The sequence below is a fragment of the Diceros bicornis genome, chromosome 10, assembly GCF_020826845.1.
Source record: "Diceros bicornis minor isolate mBicDic1 chromosome 10, mDicBic1.mat.cur, whole genome shotgun sequence".
In the NCBI taxonomy this organism is placed as follows: domain Eukaryota; kingdom Metazoa; phylum Chordata; class Mammalia; order Perissodactyla; family Rhinocerotidae; genus Diceros; species Diceros bicornis.
Genome location: NC_080749.1, coordinates 69,391,708 through 69,405,060, shown reverse-complemented (window position 1 = coordinate 69,405,060; position 13,353 = coordinate 69,391,708). Strand labels below are relative to the sequence as shown.

The following is a 13,353-nucleotide window of genomic DNA, read 5'->3' as shown; positions in this document are numbered from 1 at the left end:
AGCAAAAACTCTAGAAATAAAAATGCAGAGGCTGAAAATTGAATTGTAACCTTTTTCACATCATGTGGAAATAGTCCAGTAGAATTAAAGAACTCACGTCACTAAAATAATTTTAAGAAGCTCTTAATTATGCATTAATTTTTTTCAATAAATATGTCATATTATGGCAATATGAATTACATAAAATGCATACACATATTTTAGCTGTGATTATAAACTTGCCCCAGATGCTACTTACTGTGAAGCATGAAACTTGTAAAACTCAAAATTTAGTCCTAATTCTGTTGGGTCACTTGGGGTACACATTAAGAAGGCACATTTTGGGTTCTTCCCCAGAAGGACTGAATCAATCTCTGGAGGGTATGTCCTGGGAATCTGCATTTACAATGCTAAACGTTTACTTATCACCCACACCGCTAGCATTCTGGCAAGAGTGCTAACTTTTTTGCTCTCTTTGAGATCCAGCTCCCTCGAGCTGCGGTGCTTCACTCTATCTTAGAGACGGACGTAGGGTGTTTACCAGCAATCCACAGCTAAGATCTGTAGGCACAGCTGGGCAACTGCTTCAAAGAGGCAATGAAGTTTGTCCTTTTTCAATCATCTCTTTTGGTGTAGAAATTTATGGGTTGGTGTTAATATCTGGTTACAATCGTCTTACATCATCTGGGGGAGTTTAATGGTGACCCCAACTACAACTTTCTCACCTCACTGACCCACTGATGGGCAAACTTTTCCTCTGTTTTTTTAATGGAAAGGTAGTAAGCAATTCTGCATAACATCCCAGGAGGCATTGAAGGGAAGATTCTGCAGGTATGCTGTTTATATGGGATTTTGTTTGGTTTGGTGTGTTGAGTCAGTAGTTCATCTTCTAGAAAGAGGCACATAAATGCTGGTGTAACTGAAGAACAGTAGTCTGCAATAATCACGGTTTGTTAATCCCATCTGCTTCTCAGGAGAAGGAAGCAACATTCCACAAAGATGTCAAAGGACCTAAGAGTCTTCCTAAATCTGACCACACTCCAGATTCTGTCTTCCTGTATTTCTCCTTCTCCTTGGTGTCTTTTTCTTTTTTTTTTTCCCCTCATTGCCATTGTCACCACAAAGCTTAGGTGTGATGCTCACCTGTTAACACCTTTAACACTCTGGTCTAAGCAGTCTAACACTCATTATATAGTTGAAATTTGACTTTGAAATAAGACTTTACTAAAGATTAAGTGTAGTGTTTTCTAAACTGTGTAAGCATGGGATGTTAAAGGTTTTATTTGGGAAAAAGAATTTTCAGGTTTAAATTTTGGTGAAGTATTGGAGCATAAGCATAAACCAAATCTCTCACCCAGAATTCCTCAATACCAAGAAAGATCATTATGGAAACAACACAGCATCAGTAGGGTAAAAACCAACCAATCCTTTTGTCTAAACACTGGATAGGAAAGGTCAAACTAGTTTTATATTAGCTATCTATTGCTGCATAACGAATTACTCTAAATCTTAACAGGCAAAAATAATAAATATTTACTATATCATAGTTTTTGAGGGTCAGGAGTGTAGAAAGAGCTTAACTATGTGGTTCTGGCTCAGAGTTCCTCCAAGCCCTGCAATCATCTCAAGATTCTATTGGGGAAGATCTGCTCACTCACGTGGGTCCCCACAGGACTGTCTCATAACACAGTAGCCGGCTTCCCCCAGTTCGAGTGATCCCAGAGAGAGTGAGAGACAGCACCCAAGATGGAAGCCACAGTCTTTTTATAGCCTAATCTTGGAAGTGATATCTCACTTCTGCCATATGCTATTCATTAGAAACAAGTCAATATTTCCAGCCCACACTCAAGGGGAAGGGATTACACAAGAGCATGCATCACAGGAAATAGAGGAGATCATTAGAGACCATCCTGGAGGCTGCCTTCTGCAAATTTCTTTACTGCAGGTGTTTTTAAGTATTTAATATGCTATTCTTCATTGTGAACATCTAAGGGAGATAATACAGTAAGGTGTATTTTCTAAACTATTTGATCTTGGAATCCTTCCATCTGACCTCATTCTACCAATTTATCTATGGGCCTAATGTTCTGAGGATTTGCTGCTCAAAATGTGGTCCACAGAACCATCAAGGACTTTGTTAGAAATGCAGAATCTCAGGCCCGACCCTAGACCACTGAATTCTTAGTAATATTCCTTGTTCCAGAGTCTACTTTGTCTGATATTAATATGGACACTTGACTTTCTTTTGTTTGGTGTTTGTGTGGCATATCTTTTTCCATCTTTTTCTTTTTAATCTATTTATCTTTATACATAAGGTGTATTTCTAGTAGATAGCATTTAAATAAGCTGTTGTTTATTTATCCAATCTGACAATGTCTGCCTTTTAATTAGGATGGTGAGACCATTTATATTTAATGTAATTATTGACATGGTTGGATTTAAATCTGCCATCTTTTTAGTTGTTTTCTATTTGTCAATTTTTCTTTATTCTTTTTTTCATATATTCTTGTCTTCTTTTGGATTACTTTATTGTTCCATTTTATCTCCACTATTGGCTTATTAGTTATACTTCTTTTGAAAAGATTTTAGTCGTTGCTCTAAGGTTTACAATATACAACTTTAATTTATCATAATCTAACTTCAAATACTGTTATATCACTTCATGTATAGTGAAAGAACCTTATGATAATATACTTCTGTTTCTTTTCTCTCATCCTTTGTGGTATTGTTGTCATTCATTTAAATTCTACATATAAGTCTCACAATGCATTGCAACTATTTTTGCTTTAGACAATTATCTTTTAAAGTGATTAAAATAAAAACTTTTATATTTACTTTCATTTTTATTATTTCTAGAGCTATTTATTTCTTTGTGTAGATGTAAATTTCTACCTGCTATCATACTTCTGCCTGAAGAACTTTTTTTTTCCCCTCACCACAGCCCCAGTGCATGGTTATATATACTAGTTGTAAGTCCTTCTAGTTATTCTATGTGAGCTGCCACCACAGCTTGGCCACTGACAGATGGGTGGTATGGTTCCACAACTGGGAAATGAACCCAGGTCACCAAAGCAGTGAGAGTGCTGAACTTTTTTTTTTATTATTGATGTTTTAATAGTTTATAACATTGTGAAATTTTGGGTTGTACATTTTTGTTTGTCCATCACCATATATATGTCTCCCTTCACCCCTTGTGCCCACCCCCTACCCCCATTGCCCCTGGTAACCACAATACAGTTTTCTCTGTCCATGTGTTGGTTTATATTCTACATGTGAGTGAGATCATACAGTGTTTGTCTTTCTCTTTCTGGCTTATTTCACTTAACATAATACCCTCCAGGCCCATCCATGTTGTTGCAAATGGGACAATTTTGTCTTTTTTTATGGCTGAGTAGTATTCCATTGTGTATATATACCACATCTTCTTGATCCAATCATTAGTCGAGGGACACTTGGGTTGCTTCCACTTCTTGGCTATAGTGAGTAATGCTGCAATGAACATAGGGGTGCATAAGCCTCTTTGGATTGTTGATTTCAGGTTCATTGAATAGATTCCCAGTAGTGGGATAGCTGGATCATAGGGTATTTCTATTTTTAATTCCTTGAGGAATCTCCATACCGTTTTCCATAGAGGCTGCACCAGTTTGCATTCCCACCAGCTGTGTATGAGGATTTCTGTTTCTCCACATCCTCTCCAACATTTGTTGTTTTTTGTCTTGGTGATTATACCCATTCTAACCGGCGTGAGGTGATATCTTAGTGTTGTTTTGATTTGCATTTCTCTGATGATTAGTGATGTTGAACATCTTTTCATGTGCCTATTGGCCATCTGTATATCTTCTTTGGAGAAGTGTCTGTTCATTTCCTCTGCCCATTTTTTGATCAGCTTGTTTGTTTTTTTGGTGTTCAATTGTGTGAGTTCTTTATATATTATGGAGATTAACCCCTTGTCAGATATGTGTTTTGCAAATATTTTCTCCCAGCTGGTGAGTTGTCTGTTCATCTTGATTCTGGTTTCATTTGTCTTGTAGAAGCTCTTTAATCTGATAAAGTCCCACTTGCTTATTTTTTCTTTAGTTTCCCTAGTCTGGGTAGGCATGTCATCCGAAAAGATTCCTTTATGACCAATGTCAAATAGTGTGTTGCCTATATTTTCTTCTATGAGTTTTATAGTTTCAGGTCTCACCTTCAGGTCTTTGATCCATTTTGAATTAATTTTTGTGAATGGCGATAGCAGATGGTCCACTTTCATTCTTTGGCATGTGGCTGTCCAGTTTTCCCCACCATTTATTGAAGAGACTTTCCTTTCTCCATTGTATGTTCTTAGCTCCTTTGTCGAGAATTAGCTGTCTGTATATGTGTGGTTTTATTTCTGGGCTTTCAATTCTGTTCCATTGATCTGTGTGTCTGTTTTTGTACCAGTACCATGCTGTTTTGGTTACTATTGCTTTGTAGTATGTTTTGAAGTCAGGGATTGTGAAGCCTCCAGCTTTGTTCTTTTTTCTTAGGATTGCTTTAGCTACTCGGGGTCTTTTGTTGCCCCATATGAATTTTAGTATTCTTTTTACTATTTCTGTGAAGAATGTCATTGGGATTCTGATTGGGATTGCATTGAATCTGTAGATTGCTTTAGGTAATACAGACCTTTTAACTATGTTTATTCTTCCAATCCTTGTGCATGGGATGTCTTTCCATTTCTTTATGTCATCATCAATTTCTTTCAATAATGTCTTCTAGTTTTCATTGTATAGGTCTTTCACCTACTTGGTAAGATTTATTCCTAGATATTTGATTCTTTTTGATGCAATTGTAAATTGTATTATCTTTTTGAGCTCTCTTTCTGTTAGTTCATTATTAGCATACAGAAATGCAACTGATTTTTGTAGATTGATTTTGTACCCTGCAAATTTGCTGTAGTTCTTGATTATTTCTAATAGTTTTCCAATGGATTCTTTAGAGTTTTCTATATAGAAAATCATGTCATCTGCAAATAGTGAGAGTTTCACTTCTTTGTTGCCTATTTGGACTCCTTTTATTCCTTTTTCTTGCCTAATTGCTCTGGCCAAAACCTCCAGTACTATGTTGAATAAGAGTGGTGAGAATGGGCAGACTTGCTTTGTTCCTGTTCTCCGAGGAATGGCTTTCAGTCTTTCCCTATTGTGTATGATGTTTGCTGTGGGTTTGTCATAAATAGCCTTTACTATGTTGAGGTACTTTCCTTCTATACCCATTTTGTTGCGAGTTTTTATCATAAATGGATGTTGTATCTTGTCAAATGCCTTCTCTGCATCTATTGAGATGGCCATGTCGTTTTTTTTTTTTAAGCATTGAAATATTTTATTTGTTGAAATGTGTATAACACATCTAAAAATTAAACAAATGTTTAATATCTCCTTTCATGTAACAGCAGCAGCAAGAGATGGCAAGTGTTCGCAAGTCTCTTCAATCCATGTTATTCTGAAGACTCTTTGATCTTTGTTTTGTTGATGTGGTGTATCACGTTGATTGATTTGCAGATGTTGAACCATCCCTGCATCCCTGTTGTAAATCCCACTTGATCATGGTGTATGATCTTTTTAATGTATTGCTATAATCAGTTTGCCAATATTTTGTTGAGGATTTTTGCATCTATGTTCATCAGCGATATTGGCCTGTAATTTTCCTTCTTTGTGTTGTCTTTTTCTGCCTTTGGTATCAGGGTGATGTTGGCCTCATAGAATGAGTTAGAAAGTGTTCCATCTTCCTCTATTTTTTGGAAGAGTTTGAGAAGGATAGGTATTAAATCTTCTTTGAATGTTTGGTAAAATTCACCGGAGAAGCCATCTGGTCCTGGACTTTTATTTTTGGGGAGGTTTTTGATTACTATTTCAATCTCTTTACTTGCGAATGGTCTATTCAGATTCTCCATTTCTTCATGGTTCAGTTTTGGGAGGTTGTATAAGTCTAAGAATTTATCCATTTCTTCTAGATTGTCCAATTTTTGGCATATAATTTCTCATAGTATTCTCTTATAATCCTTTGTATTTCCGTGGTATCTGTTGTAATTTCTCCTCTTTCATTTCTAATTTTATTTACTTGAGACTTTTCTCTTTTTTCCTTAGTAAGTCTAGCTAAGGGTTTGTCAATTTTGTTTATCTTCTCAAAGAACCAACTCTTTGTTTCATTAATCCTTTCTACTGTTTTTTTGGTCTCAATTTCATTTATTGCTGCTCTGATTTTTATTATTTCTCTCCTGCTGACTTTGGGCTTTGTTTGTTCTTCTTTTTCTAGTTCTGTTAGGTGTAATTTAACATTGCTTATTTGGGCTTTTCCTTGTTTGTTAAGGTGGGCTTGTATCGCTATGAGTTTCCCTCTCAGTACCGCTTTTGCTGCATCCCATATGATTTGGTATGGCATATTTTCATTTTCGTTTGTTTCCAGATATTTTTTGATTTCTCCTTTAATTTCATCAATGATCCATTGGTTGTTCAGTAGCATGTTGTTTAATCTCCACATTTTTGTCACTTTCCCAGTTTTTTTTCGTGGTTGATTTCCAGTTTCATAGCATGGTCTGAAAAGATGCTTGTTATGATTTCAATCTTCTTAAATTTACTGAGGCTTGCTTTGTTTCCCAACTTATGGTCTATCTTTGAGAATGTTCCATGTGCACTTGAGAAGAATGTGTAGTCAGCTGCTCTTGGATGGAGTGCTCTGTATATGTCTACTAGGTCCATCTCGTCCTGTTTTTCATTTAAGTCCACTGTTTCTTTATTGACTTTTTGTCTGATCTATCCATTGATGTAAGTGGGGTATTAAGATCCCCTACTATTATTGTGTTGTTGTTAATGTCTCCTTTTACGTTTGTTAATAGTTGCTTTATGTACTTTGGTGCTCCTATGTTGGGTGCATAGGTATTTATAAGTGATACGTCTTCTTGGTGGAGTGTCCCTTTTATCATTATATATTTCCCTTCTTTGTCTCTCTTATCCTGTTTTATCTTGAAGTCTACTTTGTCTTATACGAGTATGGCAACACCTGCTTTCTTTTGTTTGCCATTAGCTTGGAGTGTTGTCTTCCATCCTTTCACTCTGAGCCTGTGCTTGTCTTTAGAGCTGAGATGTGTTTCCTGGAGGCAGCATATTGTTGGGTCTTGCTTTTTAATCCATCCTGCCACTCTGTATCTTTCGATTGGAGAGTTCAATCCATTTACATTTACGGTAATTATTGATATATGAGGGCTTAATGTTGCTGTTTTGTCACTTATTTTCTGGTTCTTTTGCATTTCCTTTGTTTCTTGTCCCATTTGTTTCAGACTGCCAATTCAGTTTGGTTGTTCTGTGTTATGACTCTTCTAGTTTTGTCTTTGTTTATCATATGGGATTTTGTTATGATTTTTTTTTTAGTGGTTACTGTAAGGTTTGTATAAGAAATCTTGTGTATGAGATAGTCCGTTATCTGATAGCCTCTTATTTCCTTATACTAAGTCAATTCAATCTCTTTCCTCTTCCCCTTCTAAGTCATTCTTGTTATACCTTATTCTATCTTGTGTTGTGGGTGTGTGTTTACAGTGATGAGGTTATATTTATTTTTGGTGGATTCCTTCATTTGATCTTTGATTTTTGTATTTAAGTGGTTGCTAACCTATTCTGGTGAAGACCTACTATTTTTCTGATTTCGTCTACCTATTTTTCTCTTTGCTCCAAGATTTGTATTCCCTTTCTCTTCTTTTTTTCAGGCCTGAGGGCATTCTTGAGTATTTCTTGTAGTGGGGGTCTCATGGCCATGAACTCCCTTAGCTTTTGTTTATCTGGGAAAGTTACTATTTCTCCATCATATTTGAGGGATATTTTTGCTGGATAGAGTATTCTTGGCTGAAAGTTTTTGTCTTTCAGTATTTTGAATATATCATTCCAGTCTCTCCTAGCCTGTAAAGTTTCTGTTGAGAAATCCGCTGAAAGCCTGATGGGAGTTCCTTTGTGCATTATTTTTTGTTTTTGTCTAGCTTCCCTTAATATTGTTTCTTTGTCGTTGACTTTAGCCCGCCTTACCACTCTATGTCGTGGAATGGGCCTTTGCCTGTTGACATATTTAGGTGACCTATTGGCTTCATTTACTAGTATTTCCTGCTCCTTCCCCAGATTTGGGGAGTTCTCAGCTATCATTTCCTTGAATAGGCTCTCTGTTCCTCTTTCCCTCGCTTCTCCCTCAGGAATACCTGTAATTCTTATGTTACATTTCCTAATAGAGTTAGACATTTCTCGGAGACTTTCTTCATTTCATTTTTGTCTTAGTTCTCTCTCCTCTTCCATCTGGAGCATATCTGTATTCCTATCCTCTGTAATTCTAATTCTTTCCTCCATATTGTCAGCTCTGTTCTTTAAAGATTCCAGATTCTCCTTTATCTCCTCCATTGTGTTCTTCATCTCCATCAGTACTGATTGGTTTTTCTTTATGATTTCAATCAGTTTTGTGAAGAAACTCCTAATCTCATTGAATTGTTTGTGTTATCTCGTATTTCACTGATTTTTTTTATGATAGCTATTTTGAAATCTCTGTCATTTACGTTATGGACTTCTGTGTCTTCAGGGTTGGTTTCTGAGAGCTCATCATTTTCCTTCTGGTCTGGTGATTTCATGTACCTTTGCATTGTGGTTCCTGTATTCACTTTGTTTTCCTAATCCTGGAAATATCTGGTTGCATTTTCCACCCACCACCACCGTGTGGGGGTTAAAGGCTGTGTAATATGAGCTCCCTGTGCTCTTCCCTGGCTGCTCCCTGTGATCAGCTGGCCACTTGGTCTGGTTTGGTCAGCTGAGCTGCAGTGTCCAGCACGTGGGTAAAGAGGCTCTCTCTTTTGCCTGCTGGGTCCCTGGCATGGGGGGCTTCTCACTCGCCCCTCGTTATCCACTCTCTTGGGGTGCTCAGATGTTGATGGTACCCCTGTAGCAGTTCTGAGTCCTCTGTGTGGGAGTTTCCCACTGGCTGAGAGAGCCCAAGGTGCTACAGTTTCCTCACAGAGGGCCACCCCTCCCCCTCTCTGGAAGCTGAGTGGACCAGGATCGCTGATCTGATGGGGAGGGACAGGAGTTCTCCTTACCTCTCCCCACTTCCTCTGGGAGCCCCAGCACATTCCACTCTCAGATGTGTGGCAGTGTGGATCTTTCCAATCTTCCTTTTCGCTGTCTACGAGTCCATTGTTGGTCTCTGACTGTTCCTTTTGTTGTATCTTATTGGGGGAAGAGTTTACGGGAAAGCTCACTCGGCCATGATGCTGATGTCACTGAGAGTGCTGAACTTTAACCACTAGGCCATCAGGGCTAGCTCTGAAGAACTTTTTTTTTCTTTGTTTTGCTGAGGAATATTTGCCCTGAGCTAACATCTGTTGCCAATCTCCCTCTATTTTGTATGTGAGCTGCCACCACAGCATGGCCACTGACAAGTTTATGTCTGCACCCGGGAACTGAATCCGGGCCACTGAAGTGGAGCACACTGAACTTAACTACTCGGCCACTGAGGCTGGCCCCTGAAGGACTTCTTTTAACATTTCTTGTAGTGCAAGTCTGCTGAAAATTAAAAAAAAAAAAAAAAAAAAACTTCATTTTTTTGAAAGATATTATAGCTGGGTATAGAATTTTGGATTGACAGTATTTTTTCTTCTACTACTTCAGAGATGTCACTCCATTATCTTCTGGCTTACATGCTTTCTTTTTTTTTTTTTTTTTGGTGGGGAAGATTTGCCCTGAGCTAACATCCATCGCCAAGCCTCCTCTTTTTGCTGAGGAAGATTGGCCCTGGGCTAACATCCATGCCCATCTTCCTCTACTTTATATGGGACACTGCCACAGCATGGCTTGACAGGCAGTGCATCAGTGCGCACCTGGGATCCAAACCCGAGAACCCCAGGCTGCTGCAACGGAGCACACGCACTTAACCGCTACACCACTGGGCCGGCCCCCTTACATGCTTTCTGACAAGAGGTCTGCTGTAGGTTTTCCCTCTGTTTCCAACATGTCATTTTTATCTGGCTGCCTTCGAGATTTTCTCTCTATCTTCTGTTTTCATTAATTTTGGAAAATTATCAGTTTTATATCTTAAAATATTTCCCCTGCCTCATTCTTCCTCTCGTCTCCTTCTGGGACTCCAATTTTGTTTGTTAAACCACTTGATATTGTCTCACAGCTCTTGAAAGCTCCATTGATTTTTTTAATTCTTGTCTTTTTTGTGTGTTTTAGTTTGGATAATTTTTATACACCTATATTCAAATTCACTGGTTCTTTCTTCAGCTATGTTCAGTCTTCCAATAAGTCCATTGAAGGAATTCTTCATCTCTAATAATTCTTTTTAAATTTCTATTTTTTTTTAAATTGAGGTATAATTGACATATAACATTATATTTGTTTCAGATGTACAACATAATGATTCATTATTGGTATACATTGTGAAATGATCACCACAGTAAGTCTAGTTAGCATCCATTACCTTATGTAGTTACTAAAAAATTTTTTTTCTTGTGATGAGAACTTTTATCTAAAAATATGTTTTTAATTTCTAGCATTTCAATTTCACATTTTTAATAATTTCCATCTCTCTGCTGAAATTCCCTATATGTTCACACATGTTGTTTGCTTTTTCCACTAGATCATTTAACATGTTAATCATAGCCCAACATCTAGGGGATTTCTGAATCTGGTTCTGTTGATTGCTTTAACTCTTGATAACGGATTCTTTTCCCCTGATTTTTTGGGTATCTTATAATTTTTGATTGAATGATGGATATTGTGTAGAAGAATAGTAAAGACTGAGGTAAATAATATTTATACCCAGATTGGGGCATGCCTCTTCTTCCATCAGGTCAATAATGTGAGTGACTGACTCAATCTAGTCAGGAGTTGATCCGAGTTTGGGTTTTTTTGTTGTTATCATTACCTTTGGTGTACCACAGGCTTCAAATTCTTCTGCTATTACCTTGTGTTTAGCATGGTGCCTGGAGTGCTGGAGACTTTTTCTCAGTGTCCCTCAGCTTTCACCAATCCTTGCACACTTGTGTTACAGAGGGGATCTCTCCCCACACTCTTTCTCCTCCTCAGCAGAGAGCTTCTTATTGGTGCTTGGCTTGTGGGGCAAAGGGGTTCTCCACACTCCTGGCCACCCTTGTCTTAGGAATGTCCTGTGTACCTTAGAGCCTTGGAAGTGGGTCTTTCTCAGTATTTCTCCCCCTCTTACCCACTGCAGCCAAATCCTGCCTTGTGTCTGTGGTGTATCTTGAGTGAGAGAGGGTTTCCCAGAGATGGCTAACCTCTATTTTGTGTCGGTTCAGGACACTGAGCTCAGTGTTTCCTGCTGCCCCCTAGGGGCAGAGAGTTTGTGCTTCTATTTCTCTCCTAGAAGCAGTGAATCTTTGCTGTGGCCCTGTTGGTGGTAATGTTTTCCTCTCTTTCCCCAGTGGCTTAAGGTTTTCCTATGAGAGAAAGATTGAGGAAGTGAGGTGGGGTTTCATGATTGTCCCCAGTGATGGAACTATCACCTTCTAATATTCTCATTATTTCTGGAAAAATATTTATTGCTATCCTATAGAGAGGAATGTGATGTTTCAATTTAGCTTCTTTACAGATATTTATTAAAGATATACTATACGAATAGCACTTTAAATGTTAATTTAGTACATTGCTACCTGCTCTGTTATTTCTCTACCAGATACAGCCACAGGAAAACACATTTGTCATTCAAGAATCTACCTGTTTCTTTCCATAGTGCCATCCAAAATTAAACTAAATCAAAATGAATGTGGTTCGGAAAGAAAGCCGTTGTGCAAGAGACAAGTGCCCACCTCACACTTGGATCACAGGCTCTGCTGTTTCTCTGGTGACAGTCTGCAGGGTCACACAAGGTGAGAGCCCAAGTAGTAACAGTTTATTTGTAAAAATCATCCCCTTGAAGAGTCCCTTACAAGGAGATTTCTGAACTTTCTAAAAGCCATATATGGGTATGCATGTGGTGCCAGAAGTTTGCAGGCAGCTGGTTAAACCTTACTTTGAAGCCAGGGAAAATCTAGTGACTTCTACTCAGACCTTTAGGGAAAATGAAGCTGTGTTATTTTTAGAGGATGATTTCTGTCACAGTTAGTTGGGTTCTCTGAGGTACCTCAGCAGAAGACCGGAATTAGAAAAGAGGAAATGACCTTTTATTCTAGTAAATGTTTAGTATGAAATATTGAATCATATTAATGGATTTCTGGGGCCTGAGGAGGGTCTGTTCTTTACAGTATAATATTATTCAAGGCTGCAAGTTCTATACTAATTATCAATGTTAAGGCCACTCTTTTTTTCCAGTTTTATTGAGATATAATTGACATATAACACTGTATTAGTTTTATGTGTACAACATAATGATTTGTTATATGTATATACTGCAAAATGATCATCAAATAAGTTTAGTTAATATCCATCACCTCACATAATTACAAAAAATTTTCTTCTTGTGATGAGAACTTTTAAGATCTACACTTAGCAATTTTCAAATACACGATACAGTATTGATAACTTCAGTTGCCATGCTATACATGACATCCCCAGAATTTACTGATTTATCTTATACCTGGAAGTTTGCACCTTTTGCCCATCTTCACCCATTTTGCACACCCCCCCTCCTCTGGCAACCACCAATCTGTTCTCTACATCTTTTTAATGTTTTTAATGCAAGCTAATTTTAAGGGATATGTTTTCATATTGGTGAGGGAACGTTTTAGAGCCTCTTTATACCAAAATGTGGTGTGTTTATTAGCTTAGACATCCAAGTCAATGTTATTTAAACAACCAAAGTGGCAATTTGTTATTGCTGTCACAAACAAAGAGGAAAATGAAAAACAAAAACAAAAAATAAACTGACTTTTATTTATAAAAAGGGGGGTTGCTGAAGGGCGTTGCCTTTCATGGGGTGTCACTCATGGGATCTCTGAGAACTGAGCCCCGAAACCCCGCAGGTCACGGGTCAGGCAAGTTTTAGGCAAAATTCCCAGAAGAGGGGCCGCCTCCCCCCGCCTCCTCCCGGCGCGGAGACTGGCGGGCGCGGCCCGGAGGGGCCGGGAGAGAGCCGCCGTGCGGGCAGCCGCGGGCGCGGGCGGAGCGCGGGGCCCGGCTCCCCTTCCGCCCCGGGGGCGGGCCCTCGGCCTTTCCCGCGCGCCGGCCTCTCCTCCCCCGCCTCTTCCTGGGCAGCGCGCCGTTTCCGCTGCTCTCGGCCCAACCGGCCCCGAGGGCTGGGCCGCAGCCGGGCGGCGCGAAGCGGAGCCCCGGGCGGGATGCGGCCGCCCCCGGGGCCCTGGTGGCTGCTGCTCTGGCTGCCGCCCTGGGCGGCGCGCGGCGAGGAGGAGGCGGCGGCGGCGCTGTCAGGTAACCGCGG

The 13,353-nt window shown here is 39.1% G+C and overlaps 1 protein-coding gene across 3 annotated transcripts in view; it reads left to right on the top strand.

The window, feature by feature from the left end:
* The first annotated feature begins 13,251 nt into the window (after positions 1-13,251).
* NEMP2 (nuclear envelope integral membrane protein 2) overlaps positions 13,252-13,353 on the top strand; it is a 34,338-nt gene continuing 34,236 nt past the window's right edge. For 2 of the 3 annotated variants that reach the window (XM_058549437.1, XM_058549436.1), the window contains exon 1: positions 13,252-13,343. In XM_058549437.1, coding sequence (XP_058405420.1) covers positions 13,253-13,343 — 91 coding nt within the window. In that variant the 5' untranslated portion in view covers position 13,252. The remainder of the gene's footprint in view (positions 13,344-13,353) is intronic. The other variant, XM_058549439.1, reaches the window with a different exon arrangement.